A 19,949-nucleotide genomic window follows, 5' to 3' on the forward strand; every position below is an offset into this window, starting at 1 on the left:
TCCAGGGATTTCAGAGCAATTGGCTTAACTACTAAATCTGACCACGTTCATACAAAAGCACCGAGCGAAAGGCTGCTGGAAAACGTGCACACTGCCTTAATAGAGGATTTAACATCATTAATACATTGCGCTTTTTTTTTTCCTCTTTTTTTTTTTTTGATAAAACGCAGCAAGAGGCGGCAGAGGGGAGCGGAGTTTGGAGGGAGGGGGCGGCTCTGGCGCACGTGGGACGGGACAGGGACAGGGGCCGGGGCCGGGGCCGCCCGCTCGCCGCACTCACCTTAGGGTCGATCTTCTTGAAGGCCGGGTCATCCTCGTCCACCTCGAAGTAGATTTCCGTGGTGGTGATGGAGAGCGTCCCCTTGGCCACCACCACGGGGGCGATGAGCTGTGCCGGCGTGCTGAGGACCACGGGGCCTGCAAGGCAAGGGCAGCGGCGTCAGGTTGGAGGCGCCCGGCCGACCCATCATCCCCGGTAGCCCTTCCCCTTCCCTCTGCCAAGCGAGCGCCCGGCGAGCCCCCTAATAAACTCCGTTTGTAAACCGCCGTGTTTATTCCCCTCCTGCCCGCGGTCAGCGCTTTGAACTCCGCAGTCAGGACAGAAGCGAGTTTGTGAGCTCCGGGGTTGCGAGACAAATCAGCCAGCAGCGAAATACAGAGGGGTTAGAGTGAAAAATAGCTGCCTCTTAGAAGTAGGTCCCTTCTCTTTTCATGCCCTTTTGCTCCTCGTTAACACTATCGCTGTTTATGTGCCATAGCGGCGACTCGTTACACACAGCTTCGACCTGGCAGCGAGGGGTCCCCGCGGCGGCCGGGCCGGGCCGGGCCGGGCCGGGCGGCAGAGCAGCCCGCAGCCCCGAAGCCCCGCAGCCCGCAGCCCCTGCCCACCACACCGGCCCTGCGAAGCCTGGGGGCATTATTTTTAACTCTGGGTCCAGATCTCAACTCCGAAAGTATCGTGAAAGATTATATAATTTTTTTTTTACCTACTTCAATACCACAGGCACAGAAAGGCTAGCGTTGTTAAATATATTTACGGCAAGATCGTTTTTATTTCAACTTGCTGTCACTTAATCTTTTTAAAATTACTGTAACAGCATTTTACTCAAATATATTCCTTAACGAGGCACTTGCACAGGCACTGAAAAGATGGGATGGGGAAAACCTATTGTAAAAGGCAGCCTTCTCCGCACAAATTGTTAGGTTTTAATTCAGGAAAAAAATGCTTCAATGCAAAAGATAACTTTTTCACCATCTTATCTTCAATACGAATGCAATCGTATTGACAGTGTTGGTGTTTAGGAAGCTCACTTGCTCTAATTAAAAGAAAAGATTACATATAAAACAGTCTTCTAGATTTAACCACTAAAGCGTGTAAGGTAATTTGTATACACATACATAAACACACGCATGCACAAACACACATCTGACATACAAATAACAAAAGCCTCAGTACTGAGAAACTGGGTACAACATTCAACCCACGCACCTTTTAGAAACTGGCAAACTGACCATCTCAGTGAATGCTAAAAAGGGTTTGGTTGTTTTATGCAGTTAAAATCTTCCAGGCAATAAGGAAGACCTTGCTCAGGTGGCAGAGTTGCCTGCGTATGCTTCCAGCTGCCATCCCTAGACCCTCGTCCCTCTGGGGACAAAGGCAGCGCAAGACGAAGGATGGTCTGGCACGGTCGAGGCAAGCGCTGGGCTGCAGTTCGCATCAAGGCTACCAGGCCTGGATGCAACCTTCCCTCCTCCCCCGGCATTGCACGCACACTTTACTACCAGATCTTGCAAGCAACACTTCAAATTACACGCTTAGCCCAAATTAGTCCTGTATCGGCGCATCTAACTGTCATGTTGTTAATGTTTTACTTTACTGTAACACCCAATTTGAGACCGTATTGCACAATGTTTTGTCATTTACGCTGAAAAATAAAAAAAAGGAAGGCACAGATTACCGTGTGTACAAGGGGAAGCTAAACCACAAGGTTTCAGTGACAGCTTTCAGCAGCCCCGCGTGGCAGGCTGGATAATATTGATACAAACTCTATTTTCTTTCATTTTATTGTTTTCCATCTCCTAATAAACCGGGGCAGCCTCTTGACCCTAGTCAGCTGATCGGAATCACATGCGCCGGGCTTGCTTTGCTGCTCTCCCCGTCTCGCCTCCATCTTCTCTCCCTCCCTTCGCGGTGAGAAAGGAGCCGAGCCGAGTGGAGCCGAGCCGGGAAAGCCCGGCTGCAGGCTCCAAAGGGCAAGGTGATCGATCCGAAACGCCGCTTTAAAGCCTCATCAATCTTCATCTAGGTTGCTCAAGTAATTACGCCCGATTCTCTTGTACGATTACAAGTGGATTTGAGTTTCTATTCCCCAGGCCCCCTTTCTTTGTGTTTACAGAAGGGGGGGGTCTGAGCAGACAGCGGCTCCCTGCCCTGCAGAAGCACTTGCCCTCTCAAGCAGAGCGTCCCAGCCCTCCCCTCGCCCTTCCCCACAGCGCGGCCGGGAGCCGCCGGTTGGCCCGGCGCACGGTGATGGGCTCCAGCGCCTTTGTGCGGGAAGAAAAAAGCTCCTTCGGAAGATGCGTCCTGGAAACGACCTGATATTCTATCATTCTAAGGAGGCGTTTTGCGGGCTTTGCTGAATCCCAGAAGGAAGACCATCAATTTAATCCAATTACCTCTTTTCCCTGGTGTTGTGTGGCTAAAACAAAAATAAAGCCACCGCTATTTAATGGTCAAAAGGCCAAAACCTATAACGTGACATCCAGGAGAAGACAATAGGTGCACCCCGGCTAGGGGGTGTGGTAGCGAAATGCACTCACGGACTGGAGGAGGGGGTAGAACTCCAAAAGCAGGGGGTGGAAAGGGGACATTCCCTTCTCAGCCCGTTAATGAATGCAGGGGAAATGGGGGATTTCTGGCTTCCTCCTTCTCCTCCCGATAACAGGCTCCGAGCTCCCAGACCGGTACCTTGGCATCTGCCCTGTGTTCTGCTCAAATGACACCCTAGATTTTTTGCAATATAAACATATCAGGGCTATTAAAATGAGACGAGGAATAAGTGTTACTGTACTTTTCAGATGAGAAAACGTTTGCTTGGTGTTTTTTTTCTTTTCTCTTTCGGCAAAAAATAAGCAGAAAGCATAATAAACAGTAGTCAAATTATGGGATTTTGGGGGAGGAGGTGTTCAAACTAAGTTTAAAAAATCTTTGCAGGTTTTTTTTTTCTCCTGAAAGCACAAATGAAAAAAATATTCGGTATTAACAGTGTGTCATTTTTACACTTGTCCTTTGGAAATCTCCAATTACAACTTCCAATTCCATAGCATGTTTAAGGAGCACTGAGTCTTTTTGTTGTAGCCTTCAGGGAGCAAGCCAGCCACTGAGAGAATATGAAATTAATCCACTACAGCTATAGAGAGAGAGGATTATGTTTTAATCCCCTTTGGGATAGTCTCTGGATTTTAAGGATCCGATATTAAAATGTTTACATAAAGCATAGTCAAAATAGTGCAGATTTTCCATATGGCATCGAGCTATCGGGAAGCTTTGGTCCCCTTCCCAAACCCAATTGATAATCTAATGAAACAAAAGCCGGGCACACCTGAGCCAAGAGCCGCGGGACGGGCTCATTCGCATGCGGGGAAGATAACGAGCTCCGGCTACCAGCGTTCCCCGGCCTCGATGCGGCGGCGGCGAGCTGCGCTTTTGCAGGGGATGTAAATGTTTATTCCCAGCGCGGCTGTAGCCATCGCGAAGTGAAGCGGCCGGGCTGTGCCCGCAATCGGGGCTGTGCTGCCTGGGGCACCGGCAGGCCCCGGCACACGGGGATGCTGCAGGGCGCTCTCCCCGCAGATAAAGAGCCGCCGGTAACACCGAGGGCAATTCCCTTCCAGCTCCGGGGGCTGGGGGAAGCCAACCTGTGGCTGCTCCGCTTCGCCAAACAGCTTGGGGTTCGTGGAGGGGACGCGCGTCCAGAGCGCTTGTCAGTGGCTGGGACTCTAAGCAAGAGCATCTCTTTTTTTCAGGATCATTTCGTTGCCTTTTCCCAGCCTCTCTGAAGCAGTCGGGGCGGCCCATAGCAGAGGGGCACCGACCTCACAAAGAAGTTCTGGCCTTAAAACCGGACCAGAAATCACTTCAGATCTACACGTCTTGTAATCTGTTCGAATGGGGAATTCCCAGCTTTCCTCATCCCTGTGGTCGGCACATGTGATTTACATTTCTAAAATAAACGCTACTGCGTATATACATTTTTAAAATAATATTTCCTTTCCAAAAGTAAATGATTGTGGGATTAGAAGGTCCCAGTGAATAAAAGCAGAATGTAATCTCTCTCCTCCCCTCCGTTAATTTTGGTTAGAGACTTCAGTTCTTGTATTTAGCTCTTGTATCTCAGCTCTTGTAATTTTCAAGTTCAAGTAAAGAAAGTCAATGCAAGTGAAAAGTTCTATCATCAGGTGAAAGAGTTTGCTATCATCTGCTGCAGCAATACCAGTAAAATTACACCTCTGAAGTAAAGCTCCAAAAAAGTAGTATTTTGAACTTATTTCAAACATTTTAATTTTCATAAACTGTAATTTTTAACTGTAAGAGCTAAAGACATGTTACATTTATGAGCCTGAAAATTACACCGGAGGTATATTTGCCAAGATGATTGGGCATAATTACGCCTAAGTAGGATAAGATACATGCTTTTATATGCTAAATTATGAAAACAAGCAATTTACCTGCTGCAGACTTAGAAGTCTAACTTTTAAAATAATATTTTGGTGATTACTTACAGATTAAAAAAATACTAGCTAGGACAAATCCTTTGAAAACATATCCAATCAGCTAGACCAATTTAATTCTACAATATACTGGTAATTATTCTGAAAAAAAAAGTGGTGAATATTGTCATGTTTAATTTTTAGCTGACACTTTTAAAAGAAAAAACATATAAATCTTTTCTCGTATACTGTTTAACATGGAAAATACAAAACAGATTAGCTGAAACTAACAAATTTACTACGTAAAATAGTTTGCATAAACTACAATTTGTAATTTGATATGATACTTGAACAAGAATTTTAAATATTAAGAATAATTATTAAAAATCACTCACAAGGTACCTGAAATAAGACAACTGAAATTCCCTTAGAACTTTAACTCTAAAGCCAAGTGTATCTAACACTGACTTGCATTTTAAATGACTACAAATCCTGATACTTGAAACAATTTATATGTAACACACACTCACACACAGAAAAACTTCAGTTTCTTGCAATATAAATCACATAGCATACAAGCAGAAACAGGTATAGGCACCAGAAGCCTTTGGGAAAAGCTCTGTAGTCAGAAAAATATTTCATCCAATTAACATCACTAATATAATATGCGCACTGCCATGTAAATAACAAGTAAACAATGTAAGATTTCTAAAAAAAATAATTCACAGAATTTAGTCTTTTTTTGTTCCTATTGTTATCATAAATCTGATCCAAACTACCCTTTAAAAAGACTTCTGTAGTAAATATATTGAACTTACATGAGGATGGTTGCCCCCAATTTGTTCTCCACTATAGCAGATACAGGGAGTAACTCCTTCACTCAAGTCAAGGCTTTTATAAGAATGTATATATACAGCTCCCTTTACATACCACTTTCAATACTTTCAATAAAGAGAATAATTTGCAGAACTTCTTGATTGCAAAAAAACAGAAGCTAAGTCTAAACATGACTATAATTTCGTTTTTCTCCTCTTCTACTGTATAACAACCCCAATTCCTTCCCCCTGTTTTCAGAGATATCCAAGGTTACTTTGTTGGCTTTTTGCTCTTGCACAATCATATGTTTCATATTGTGAGGGAGGGATCGATTTTTATTGTTTGTTTAAATGTCATTGCCAGTGTGGATAGGCCCTGATATCCAAAATTTTCCCCACTTTTTCCCCCTTTCCTCCATAAAGCATGTAACACTACTACTAACATCAAAGATTAACTTCAATGGTCTTTTTCAACAACAATAACTAAACAATTACAGCAACTCAATTCTCTTAAGTGGTGCCATAACAGCAAACAAATGTGTTTGATTAAAAAGAAAATGTAAATAAAAATAATCTTACATATTACAACCGTGAATAAAATAGTAAGAAATAAATACGTATTTTTAATGAGATTGTGAAAATAGTTAAAGATAGTGTAGCTTAAGAAAAAAAAAGTAATTTTCTCTCAAACATATACATACTTCCCATATATTTGAATTAAGTGACATATGCACTTCCACAGGTAAATTATTATTTGAATTCCATACCTTCCTGGTCACATGGAAAGAAAAATATAAAATAGTACTTCTTCCTGAGGGAAAACGTGTTTCACAATATTCCTAGGAGTAAGTATCTCTTTATGTTGTTCAAAGTGTGATAGAAAGCAACCACTTAATAGAACGGTTACAGAATACGCAGAGACAAGCTCAATACCATACCAAAGTCAGTCTTATTAGGTATCTTCTCACTGAAGGTCCCATGGAACAATTAGCTGTGTGTCTAACAGCATAAAGCAACTCAGAAAATCAACTTTTGTCACCTTTTGCAGGTAAAGTCTGATTTGCTCTGTGGCATACATGAGAACCTCTGAAGTGTGCTCAAGCTCTGAGTGGCTTACGTGGGTTTAGTATTGTTCCAGGACGTGTTTGAGCGCCAACCTGCCAGATGATCAGGTATTAATAATAATCAAGACTCCCCTTAATGATTTACAGCTGGCCAGAAACTTAAATGTTTGGGATAGGGACCTCACTACTGCAATGCATACATTTGCCACTTCAAAATTAGATTCATACAGTGTGCTCTGCCTGAAGCTATACCTTGGAAGGACTGAGTAATTTAAGCTGGTTTAGAAACTAAGAAGTTGATTGTTATGCAGTACATCCAGATGTGAGTATACTACACTAATGTACTATGACCCGCACTAGCTTCCTCCACATTTTCAGGTAAAATTTAAGGTACTTCTTTTCAACCTAGAAAACCTTAAGTGATGCTGAACATGCCCACGTAAGTGGCAGTTTTTCTCTCTGAGAGTGCCACTGTAGCTATCTATTTAATCAAAAAGTAACAGAAGAAAACCACACCTTAGAAAAGCATATTTAATTTTGGAAGAAGAAAGGAGAAAGCAGAGATAGCATCCTGCTGTAGCCGTATACCACCGAAACAGGAGCTCATTGTAATGAGTCAGGAACATGAGGGATCAAATCCCAGTTGCAAATCTGAGTGAACCAGACTTGACAGGTATCTTGTAAAGTCCAGCTTGTGTGCCTTGTCATGCCAATAGAGCTCATTTGATTAGAAATGAAATGAAAGATGTGAGCCCTCAGCTTTTGCTTCTTCTAGTCTCCATTCTGGAAATGCTCTTCAGGATAAACCGTAAGCCTCATACTTCTTGAGATGATAGTGAAGGGAAGTATTGTAAGATAGCTTGTGATATTTTAAAGTTCACTTATTTGGTTAGCTACTCCTGTATGTGTGTGGGAAGAAAGAAATAAGTCATTGAATTAACATGTAACTTGCCAGGTATATTTGGAAGAATCATCTAAGATGCAATAGTTGTAACTTCAAAATTTCCTGAAAATACAAGTATCTCTAAACACCACCACGAGAACGAATAAAGAATGTTTTGTACTGTAACTGTGTCTACTGGTTGATTGCATGTTTTGCTTCCCCACAGTTAGGGAACTTCTGAAGACTCTCCCACAAAAATTCTCTGGTACCTAATAAAAGGAGAACCGATGCAGCAGGCTCTGTCATGTAGGCTTTTTTCTTTAACAATCTGATCCCATTGCAGGAATTTTATTGCTTCTGAAATCCTTACTCCTGCGTTAAAGTTTGTTCAAAATGGTTTCCAGGTTCAGAAGTTACAAAGATAGAGGCTGACAGAGGATGCTCACATAAACCTTATTTCTTTAGAAAACCAAGCTAAAAGCACTTGCGTTAACAGGCTACCAGTGAGGACTGTCCAAATGCACTGGATGAGGCTGCATCTTGTATGATTTCTGGCCAATGAAACCAAGACTAACCAAACTTCCTTCTTGATTGATTTCTTAGCTTGCTTCTGTAACATCAGTGCCAAAACAACAACAAAAAAGCAAAGATCCTATCAATAGGTCAGTGAAAGTTCTGGATACACTCCTGCCACTAATCTACATAGGTCTGTCACTATAGGGTCTTGTGAAAATTTTGGAGAACAGGGATTTTCATATGGAAATCAATTACATAGTGAAGATGAAATAAGGTGCAGAACCGTGGTCTGGCTCCTCATGTCTAGGCCTGCATTTCTGCAGTCTCCCTGCTCTATATCAGACAGCTCATCAGCTTGATCTTTGATCAGCTAACCACTTCCATTCAGGACATGGTACCTCGGGACAAGGCAGGAGCAACAGACCTATGCACTCAGCAAGTGTGCACTCGTAGGCCCCGTTGCAGCCTAATTCTGCAGCCTGAGAAGTTTCAGGTAAAAAGAGTTTTGCAAGTTAGGGGGGAAAAAAGAAATTCAAGTAGATTGGTATGAGTGGACAGAAAGAGCACAGGAAGTACTGTCAGAGCCTTCTATAAATACAAAACAACAAAGTTTGAATTAATTCAATTTTAAAGCTCAGAAACCAGGAAATGCGGCTGCCATTTTAAAAGTCGAAGATGCTCAGACTTAGTATGGTTGTAATATTGTACAAAGAGAAGAACTCTTCAAAGCTGTGCTTAGGAGCACTGTCATATGTGACTGACAACCACCTTATAAAATACTAAGCTATTTTGGATAGTAATGTGGAAAAAATGATTAGAATAACCACTGCAGTGTCTAAAAATAGTATGTTATAGAAACTGTGGGGCTTTTTTTCGTTGTTTTCAATGTGAAAGCCAACTACATATCAAAAGTATAACTGCTTTCAGTTTATGCCTGAATCTGTACTCTAAATTAAACTCATACAAATATGTTTTTCTTTTTTATACTTAGACTTGAGGATCAAAATCTGAATATATAATGAGCAGAAACTATGGAAATCTGGCTGAGTCAAATTTCCATGTTTGGAAGTACAAGGTTTGTGTGGTTACATGTCTACCATAAAAAGGGAAAAAGAATCACTCTTCTTCCACATTCCTGTCCCTCCCCCAAACAAGCAATCCCCCCAATGAAATTCCTATCTTGAATGCTAATTTGAAAAAAAAATGGCGCTTGGGGGGAGAAAATTACTCAGGAGTGCATGCTGAATTTAGTGAATAGTTTCCATTGAGAAGCTCGAAAAACTAGGAGAAATATTAAGACTTTTTTTTTGATGTTTTCTGATGAACCTTTGATATTTGTTGTTTAACTGATGTATTTGTGTGGGCACATATACATACATAATTTCTTATAGAAAAAAACGTGGAACATGGAAAAGCTTAAGGTACCTTAGCCATCTCCAGACAGAGAGAAAACAGAGTGACAGAAAGAGAGTGCAAGAGAGATGAGAGAGAAAATTGGGGAAAAAAGAAAGAGAATAACTACTGACTCTGGAAGCCTCAGAGGTGCAAGCTGTTGGAGGCTGAGAATGAATTACTAGGAAGCATCACTGCATACTTGCTACAGTCCTTCCTGGGCTTCTCCTGTGGTTGGTGCTTTCTGCCCCCTGGAACCCTCACAGACTATCAGAGCCACTGGTGTGGATGGATGGCAGCTGCTGTAGTAGGAGAGCACGCGATGGGCAGCAAGGCTCTCCCAGCCTCGCAGGAGAGGATGTACTGGGGAGGAAGGAGAAGGGTTGGAGAGGAAAGATGAGACCACTCTCAGAACTACTGTCATGCTTTGCTCTCCAGGAGTTGAGAGGGATGAAGATTATTCCTCTCCTCCAAAACCTCCTGGGTAGACTGTGGTTGCTGCTGGAAGCAATATAATGTGCTATTTGGTCTTTTCTTTCAAGCCATTACACTGACAGCAGATAATGTAACAAAACTTTCTATGGTTGGCCCCCAAAAATGATGTGGTTTTTTTTTGTTTGCATAATCTAATAATTTGAAAATCTGCCTTCTCAGTAGAGGCCCATGTTACTGTTCTTTTCTTTAATTAAGAACATCTACTGTTTGTCCAATTCCATTAACAAAAACAATAGAAATGATCCTACATACCTTAAAATAATTTTGAGATAGCAACAGAAGAAAAAACAAGAAAATATGCCCCTCCATTACTCCTTAAGAATAGGTAAGGAAAAAGTTGCAAACAGCTTTGCGTACCAGAGATTGTCTATACTGGTCAACTCTTGTTAAGAAAATTCAGTGTCAGGTTTTGGCCATAAGAAATGTTATTGTAACTAAATATGTATATGTATAAATGTTAAATGCGTATTATATATATAAAGATGAGTCATTAGTATTTAAGTTTTCCACCCCAAATACTTATTTCGTGAGCATTTCGTGGCTTTAGATGCAGTTCCTTGGTGTGTTAGTGTTTTTATTACTGCATCTTATTACTGCATCTTATTACCTCTTATTATCACATTTTATTACTGTCCCTATGCAAGGCTTCAAAATAATTTCAGAAATGTAAATGAGTCCTTCGTTAGAACCTGGAATATAAAATTTCCCTAAGGGTTAAAATGATTCACTTTTTTTTTTAGGTACTGCTATACAGTTTTAACTGTAACTCTATGTAGTAGACCTTTTGGCATTATTCCAATTTCCTATAATGACAGTGTCAAATATTTTTTCAATTGGAAAATGCTCAAAATCGTGATGATTTCTGTTAGCTTGTCTGAAATGAGACAAAAGGCTTATTTTGCATAGGCCACAAAACAGATGTTGATAATGTTTGGTTACCACCAGTCTTGTCTGGACTTCAAACAGATGACCTGGAAGTGAAAGGTCTTATATCTCATGAATAATAATACAAGCTGTCAAATCCTCATGACCCAGTGTGTTCCTTAGCACAGGGCAGTAAGTCAATACACCCAGCACACCACCAAGAAGTCTGGATAGAGGTTTTATCACATTTAGTAGTCAAGCCAATGTGGACTAGCTACCCATGCTGGCTTGGAGGGAAGATCAGCTCTTGTTTAGCAGTAGTCATGCTGCTTACTAGAAATATTTCTACACTGAAGTTCAGAGTTGCTAAAAGTTAGGGCAGTGCTGGGATGCTGCATCTCACTCAAACCTTCCTGGCATATTTGCATTGCAGGGGTTTCCTTTCACCTGGAGACAGATGTCCAAGAAGAAGGGAAGATTCTGTAGCGAAGGTTAAGATACATTAAGACTAAGATGCATTAAAGGCAGTTAGTGGCTTTCCTTGGCTTTATTTGGATGAGTTGCTCAATCTCCTCGTATAATGGGGTGAATAATATGTATTAATTCTTGCAAGACTGTTGTGAGGCTGTAATTCACCATGGCTTATGAGGAAGTCAGATTCGGAATTGATTGAGCCCGTGCAAGTAACCAGACAGATGCCTGCCAAAGCTTTTTGTCTTCCTAAAATAACCCAAAGCCTCATATCCTCCTATCTTTATTTCCTTTTTTCTTACTAGAAATTGATCTTTAGAGAGTAGCAAAAGACTTCGTCAGGGATACTTTGCTTGGCTGGGGCGTATTTGCTGTTGCCACCAGCCATATGACAAAATAGATGAAACATGCTCCAGTTACAAAACATGTATCTTTCAAAACTGTCATTAAGACTAAATTCCACTTTTGGATGCGCACAAATAATTCACAGCGAGTCGACTGCAACTTCACAACAAAGAGAGGGGAATGTATCTCTAAACTGTAAAATTCTTAAAACTTTAGTGGTTCAACATTTATTCTGTTTTTTTTTAATGACCTATTTTAGTGCGAGATCAGTGCTTTAAAAAAAGTTTGGTGAAAGAATATTAATTATCTACTAAAACATATCTACTAAACATTTCCCTTTGAGAATGCCAGCTTACAATATTAGAATATATCCATGTATTTTTCATTTTGAAAAAATCACCTACTAGCAGAAGACAAACTGTTAGCAAATTTGCATTTACAGGCTCTTAGGAGAAAAGATAAGTATTTAAGAGTCCTACTGCAGCATTAGAAAATCAAAAAGGAAAAGAAAATAAGAGTTAGTAGTATCAACTCACTACAGTGGATTTGATTGTATTATTACCCACAGATTCACAATATATTAGAAAACTGTTAAAATTGACTGGGCTATCTCAATCATTAGTTCTAACAGAGATGTGACTTGCCTCTTGAAGTGAACAGTCTGGGAAGAAAAGGAGCTAAAACTGAAACAGAAAAATGTAAAATATTTTAATATGTAAATGCTAAAACAAGAACAACATCTTTCGATAACTCATACTTTAAGACAGTGAAAATACTGCTTAGCTAAAACTTAGAAGTCATAATTCTAAGACCATAATAACATAGAATCTGATTTTTATATTTTATTAAAATGCTGCTTAATATAATGAAATCTGACCAACTGCCATTGCAACATATGGAATACTAAGATTATATAATAAAAATATTCAGACTATAATTATCTAAAAAATTCTCCATCCCATATGTAATTTATCAAAGTGAACTTTACATTGATTTGTGCCACATGGTTGATGAAAAACTATAAAGAGTCTCTGGAAGAAAAGGTATGTACAGATAACTTTGTACGAACAGTCTTAATCTGTTTAAAACTTTCCTTTTTTTTAGTTCTAACTTCACAAATCAACATATTGTGATATTTATATTCTCTTAGTTAAAAGTTTTCTAAAACCTAAGGTTTTGTCTTTTTAAAAGGTGCCTTAGTTTCATGGAATAAACAATGTTAAACTGTTTTCGTTAAATACAGACAATCTTAAATCAATTTAAATCTGGTTTACAATGATTTTGTTTAATTCCTGTCCCTTACTGAGACAATCCAAATCGTTGTAAACCAGGTTTAAATTGATTTAAACTTTAAAGTTAAATTGGAGACATATCTGAATATAGAAATTCCTATGTGTCATTCCACTCTGAACAGTAACTAGACATAAATGATTCTATGATATACCATAACTTGACACATCTCAAAGATTTCCTGACCACGTAGACTGAATCTACATAACTCTTTAAAATTAGACAAGAATGGAGAGTGTGGCTTTACTGGGACCTGCTCTTCAGAGCCATCAGAGGTTGTTCTAACCTTTTTAGGCATAAAACCCACCTCCCTTGCCTATTGTTTTTCTTGTTTTCAGTTACTGGACTCAAGTTTCAGATTCACATTGCATATACTGAAAACTGTGGAAAACAGTGGCATCATTATATGCAAAATCATGCAGTGAAACAGGGGGTATGGAGTTTTTTTTCACTGATTGGTAAAATTTACAGAAGACACATATGATACCATGTGTGACTATTAACTCTCAAAATCATTTCAGTTCCAAAAATGAGCAAGAGTTGAGTAGCAAAGGCTGCAGTTAATCTGACAGTAAAAACGAGGTAATGGAATGTGGGTTCTTTTTGAGAAGTTCACAGGTTTTAGTACACGTATGGCACCATTACCGCATCACCTCACTACACTTGGAAGTGCCTTGCTTGCCCTGTTAGTGTTAATGGGGAACACAAAGGCTAATTTCTGACACTGTTATGGACAAACTTCCTGTCATTATTTCAAAAGTTAATTTGCTTCAATTTCTATAATTTCTGCTTTTCTAACACTGACAATATTTCCCAATTTCTACAAACTGTAAAAGGAAAGGACTAGAATTACTGTGCCATGTCCTGAAGCAGTAGGGAATGTCATATGTGTAGTGATCTCTAGTAAAAGGGTACATTGCACAGAAATACTTAAGGACGCACAGAAATACCATTTTTTTTTCAGAGGGATCTAGCTACAGGGATTGCATCGTATCAGCGTGTTTGAATGAAATGTCAGTGTTGGGGCATATATAAGAACTTCATAGCTGACTGTGAGATATTCCAGACTGGGCAAGAATTTTTCATGTCCACTTTGCAGTTCTAATCAGTATTTCAATGTAATTGCATGCTGCAGCCTTTAAACTATAGCTACTGTATGTGTATTTAGTTGGAAGCTCTGTTCTCAGATATAAGAATTTAGCCAAAGCAGTACTTAGTTTTCCGTCTAAAGGAGAAACGGACATCGATCAAATTATCCCGCTAATGGTCCTACTTGTCTTATTATTTTATTGACTTAAGACACCAGTGTCTCAGCAATGGTTAGCTGCAGATTGAGGAAGCAAGCAGACTGACATATTAACTGTGATAATCTTATACTGAAGGCTGCTCCCAAATAAAAGCATTTACTTCCCCTCCTCTGCTCTGCTCTAGTTTCAAAGCACGAGACTAACTTTCATGTAGGCACTTTTTTGGTTTTGTTTGTTTGTTTGTTCTCTTTCATTTTGTTTTTACCATCCATTTATGATCTTTGCTACAAATTTCCACTTTATCATCAGAAGAAAGTGCAGGAGCAAAGGTAGCTATTTTAGAAATTCAATTATGCAGAAAAAAAGCCCTGAGACATCACAAAACTTCCCCTTAGTGGAGTAATTTAATAAAGGTATTTTAAAAATATAAAATTCTCATACTATATTTCACAGTTCCCACATTTTTATCTCATCTGAGAGGAGAGTGCATTTGCAACTTTCTATGTGCCTTTCTTTCCAGACTACATCCCCAGCAAAGGTAGCATTGCAGATAGAACTGTAACAGAACCTGCTAGAAGATGGATAAAACTGAGACCTCACTGCATACTTTCACACAAGGAGAAAGGACCAGAAAGGATCTCTCATGTATGTTTTTACAGAGGCTTCATTCCCAGCTCATCTGCTAACTAACAAAGTTCATAGCTTGGTTACAGTTTCATTCCTTCTTAGACCCTGTTTACAACAGGCAACTTTTTCCCTCGCTGTGACAGATGGGTTGAGATACTGCAGATCCCCCTTAACTCCATCAGTGAGAGAAGCGGGTGCCAGCAGGAGTGCAGGTGCCTCTCCACAAGCTGCGTTGGCACTTGGGATCAGGTCATGAACGCACACAACCACACTCTGACTCACAAAACCATGAGTTACGGAATTAGTCCACATTTCCATTTTAACAATAAAAAAGAGACGTTCCCACAGTGGTTTTACAGAATTTTCAACAACAAGTCACAGGCAGTAATAAAAGCACTTGAGGTATTGCTATTTCTCGCATCTCTGCCGAAAGACTGTGCAATGGGCACATGCTTTGTAATCAGTTCCCCTAGTTCATGGAAGTGGGACATCATATTAAATCTAGACCACAAAGAATCTGTACTGTAATTGTATACTCAGCTGTCAATGTTAAGACGCTAACCACAAAGGTTAAGAACTAACAAGTTTAAAAGAGCCTTTTGGCTCATATCTTAGTTGTAATGAAAAATATAATTACCTGCAAGGTTGTCAATCTCTTTCTCTTGGAGCAGGCTAACAGCATCATCATCTCCTTCCAGCATAAGCTCTGTTTCTGCATTCTGATTTACCACAGCTTGACTTCGGAAAGTTTTCTTTGACTTCACTACATCCTCTTCGGTGCCTAAAAAAGGTTACAAATGTTGTGAATTTAGCTGAATAATATTTTAAATATAAACAACGACGGTGAAGTAGTAAAAAAATACAGTATAAATATCGAAAAAGGGAAGGAACATTTTCAAAAACTTTATCAAGGTTTACAAAATATGCAGCCTTATTCTGTTTTTCAGAATATGTCTCAAATAAAATAGAAACTGTTGCACAAATACTCTCCTGCTTTTAATAATTGCTATTTGCTTTATGTTCAACATTGTTCCATTAGTTTTCCACCCGCAAGAAATTCAGCAGGAGTTTCTCTTGGGTTCCTGGTGTCCTGACCCTGACTGACATCTGAGAGCTCAAACCGCCTACTCTAAATAAAGGAGTTGCTTTTGGGAATTCAAAATCTGTCATGATTTTCACCTTGGAGATAGGAGGGACAGGATGGTGAAACAGGAGATGGGTTATCTTAATATAGAGTATACAGGGTTATATAGTTAATACAGGGTAGGCTATGCAGAGATTCAGAAACAAGTAAAAAAGGACAAGCATGGTGAGGGAGCTTCGGTGTGCGTCTGTGTTTTAAGGAGCAGAATAAAACTGTTGGTATATGGACATGTGCCAATTACCTCAAAGAACTTCACAGGAATGTCTTACCCTTTCCTCTCACCTACAACTGACTTCTCTTCAGACTTCCTTATGGCAGGAGATATACCATCTTACATTTTAGGAAGGTCCTACTAGTGTTTGCCAGAGTTTATTTGCATGATGTAAGAAATTAATCATAGTGTGATCAAATGATAGTATCGTTCATATCATAAATAGCTTTCATGTACTGTTGTGACATCTGCACAGTGTTTCTTTCTCAGATAGGGAGAGGTCATTAGTTTTATTTGCAGTACTACAGGCTCATAGTAGCGTTAGGAGAGAAAGCTTTCTGTTTTTTTTCCTAAACAGAAAGCCCTGTATCTTCACCTTGGTCTGTGCAAGATATGGGCATCTCCAGTTCTGCCAACCAGGAAATAAAACCCAAACCTAATCTCTCCTTTCTGTATGACAATTTGGAGATTTGCTTACTACTAAGCTACAGAACAATGAGGGAAATCTGAGCAAAACCAGGCATGTATGGATTTTTTTTGTCTTCCGCAGTGCCTGAACTTCACATGATGAATACTATTATGGCAGATGTAAGATCATGAGGTAAAGCCCAATATAAGACTCATGGCCTCATATTAATATAGGACAACTAAGAGGAATACAGTAAGCATATAGGTTAGTGAAAATAGATGCATGGAATGGAACTGATGTGTCAGGCAGTTTTGTTATTACAAACAGTGGGGAAGGTGTTATGATTTTATCTCCTACTCTTATATGAGTCTTATAATTATTTGGTGCACAGGAGAGTCACACCATATAAATAAAAATGCTGGAGGCATATTTTTGTCAGTGTGTTTACTCTGTTTGAAGATCACTGTTAGCATGCCACTTGATATCAGACTCCACCACAGGCTGAGACAACCTCATGTTTTACATTGCCTAATACTAAGCTTTTGTATACTATTGCTATTATCCCAATTGCTGTTTCTGAAACTACAGAGCAGGTAAAGACAAACAAGTAAGCAAAACCCCATTTTTTTCACCAAGCCCAAAATCAATGACAGCATCTCTAATCTTCCTGTTTGTTGCTCTCTCCATTAGGACCACACCGATACTGTCAGTGATTAAGACAATACTGATGCCAGTATATACTAATACACTGTGTTTTGCTGTATTCAGTTATTAAGCTGTGATTACTACCTCACTTGCATAGGTTACTACTTAGTACAACTTACTGTAATTATTAATCCAATTTAAAATGGAATCAAGTAACTAACAATTGGAAAAGCTTTCAGTAATATGTCCAAGCTTTTTTTTTTTTTTTTTTTTGGTGTTTGTTTGTTTGTTTGTTTTTGGTTTGTTTGTTTGTTTGTTTTCCCTCCTAATTCACATAAAGGAGCAAGAATTGTAGGAGTTTGGAAAAACACAAAGGAGTAATGTGCTGTAACAGACCTTCAACTTTATTATATCAGAATTGTCCTGAGTATTTAATTGCTAGATCAGGATCTTGTTACACTCTTGTTTACTACATGGGAGTTTAGCATCATTTGACACAAGTAATAGCTCCTGCTGTGAAGCATTTGACACTAAAGCAGACCGGGCCTGAGATGAAATAACATGGTGGAGGAAGGAAGCATGAAAATACTGTTCTCTTCCTTTTTGGTAGTTCTAGTGAGTGTTATGGAAGTTTCTCAGCTTTATAAAATGTAATGATCTTCAAATGAATAACTTCAAAAGTACTAATCTGGAGTAATCATAGAGTCAACCATTTCTGTAGTAACTGACTAGATTAGTGACAGTTCTTTAAAATTATTTATGCATGAAGATGTATTTTTAAAATTACATGAAAAAAAAAGTTCCAGGCCCCAAATTATTACTAACACTTAAAATCAGAAGAACATGAAATTTAGTGTATTTTAAATCCCTTGTGATGAGGGTTCCAGTTACCAGATTACAGAAATATTGCCATACACCAATGAAGAAACGTGGCAGAGCAGAAGGCATTAAATTAGTTTGGCAAATTTGGAGCTTAGCAACAAGACAAATGTTTCTAAAATCCATCTGGGTTTATAATATTAAACATACATTTATCTAAAAGAAATATAGTAAATGGCACTTCTTTGTCTTGATGGCAAAAAGCTCTGGTTTGGCTGTTTAAATTTATCACTCTGTTGAGTGCACCTCAGTTTTGCTGTACTGAGGTGTACATTTATCTAAATGAAAGTGTACGAGACCCAGAGTTGCCCTTCAATCACTATATCCTTTATGAATTAGAGTTCCATTTATCAAAATTACAGCAAGAAGAGTAAGGTCTCACAGGGCTGTCTCATTACAAGGCTTGTAAACACTGTCCTTACAAAGAAATGGTTTAACACCTAACAAATCAAAAACTGATTGGGAATAGAATTTATTTGAGATCATCTGTCTTTGGAAGACGTGCTGTACTGATTGCACTTCGTGGCATTTCTACCCATTCATCAAGAAATTAACAAGCGAATACCACAGACCACCAGATCTCCTCGGATCCTGAAATGTGAAGTATGTTCAAAACAGATCTGTCACAGATGTTCTATTTTTATATTTCAAGACAACTTCAAAAAGGTTTTAAAATAAGAGAACCTCTCCAAATAAGAATAAAAAGAAAAACAACTTGTCTCTTTAAAACCAGACAACAAACTGAATAAAAAATTATATGACATAAAACTATGTCTAATATTGTTAACAATGATATAAAAAGGATAGATGAATAAATGAATACTTGATATTTCAGTGTGTTTGAAAAACTCAAATTATTTTTTCAATGCCCCAGCAAAATTACTATGAAATGAAATACATTTCCAGATATTTCATTTAAAACTCTTTTTAGGACACAAGGAGTTTGTATTTTAAAGATAAAATACGCAATTATACTAATGTCAGTTCCTAAGTCTAACTAGAAAATGTTTCAAATCCATTAAAATAGGACAAAATTAAAATGAAATTAGATATAATTTCAGGAAAGCAACATTTTGACATTGGGGTACACAGAACTGGAACTGGCAGATGCTATCAGTTCTTGTCCTTATCAAGCTCCTGCTTAAGGGACATTTTTCTAGACTGGGATGTCAAAAGAAGCCTTGAAATAAGCAGGTAAGTATTTCTTAAAACTACATTTTGCAAATAAGTTAAAGGAAATAAGTCACTCAGCTCATAGTGAAGTCCAGCTGAAGTTGGTGCCTTAATTTCTTGAAACTTGAAGACTCTGTCTTAAAGATATTTCAAGAGAATGTATGTGTAAGACTATATAAGCGATTTAAGAAAAAAAATCCATCTTTTGTTACACCTGCTGTCATCTTGATCTTTTTTTTTAAAAGTGCATATTAAAAACTGGCTTTCTACAGTAGCTTCAGGATAACTGAAAAGAGCTAATCTTTAAAAGAAATTAAAGAAACCAACGAGCATTCCTCTACAAAACCCCGACTTCCATTAAAAACTGTGTGTTTTATATGTCTGAAAGGTTTTATCACAGAATGTTAGGGATTGGAAGGGACCTCGAAAGATCATCTAGTCCAATCCCCCTGCTGGAGCAGGATTGCCTAGACCATATCACACAGGAACTCGTCCAGGCGGGTTTTGAATGTCTCCAGAGAAGGAGACTCCACAACCTCTCTGGGCAGCCTGTTCCAGTGTTCGGTCACCCTCACCGTAAAGAAGTTTTTCCTCATATTTAAGTGGAACCTCCTGTGTTCCAGCTTGCACCCATTGGCCCTTGTCCTGTCAAGGGATGTCACTGAGAAGAGCCTGGCTCCATCCTCATGACACTTGCCCTTTACATATTTATAAACATTAATGAGGTCACCCCTCAGTCTCCTCTTCTCCAAGCTAAAGAGACCCAGCT

The 19,949-nt window shown here is 39.1% G+C and overlaps 1 protein-coding gene across 2 annotated transcripts in view; it reads right to left on the minus strand.

Moving 5' to 3' along the window:
• Positions 1 to 19,949, minus strand: part of NBEA (neurobeachin) — a 560,398-nt gene that overhangs the window by 172,751 nt on the left and 367,698 nt on the right. The window contains exons 40-42 of one of the 2 annotated variants that reach the window (XM_068419505.1): positions 15,357 to 15,500; positions 12,200 to 12,238; positions 281 to 417 (exon numbers count right to left, since the gene is read on the minus strand). In XM_068419505.1, the coding sequence (XP_068275606.1) occupies positions 281 to 417; positions 12,200 to 12,238; positions 15,357 to 15,500 (320 nt within the window). The remainder of the gene's footprint in view (positions 1 to 280; positions 418 to 12,199; positions 12,239 to 15,356; positions 15,501 to 19,949) is intronic. The other variant, XM_068419495.1, reaches the window with a different exon arrangement.

Source organism: Nyctibius grandis, chromosome 2 (genome assembly GCF_013368605.1).
Source record: "Nyctibius grandis isolate bNycGra1 chromosome 2, bNycGra1.pri, whole genome shotgun sequence".
In the NCBI taxonomy this organism is placed as follows: Eukaryota; Metazoa; Chordata; class Aves; order Nyctibiiformes; family Nyctibiidae; genus Nyctibius; species Nyctibius grandis.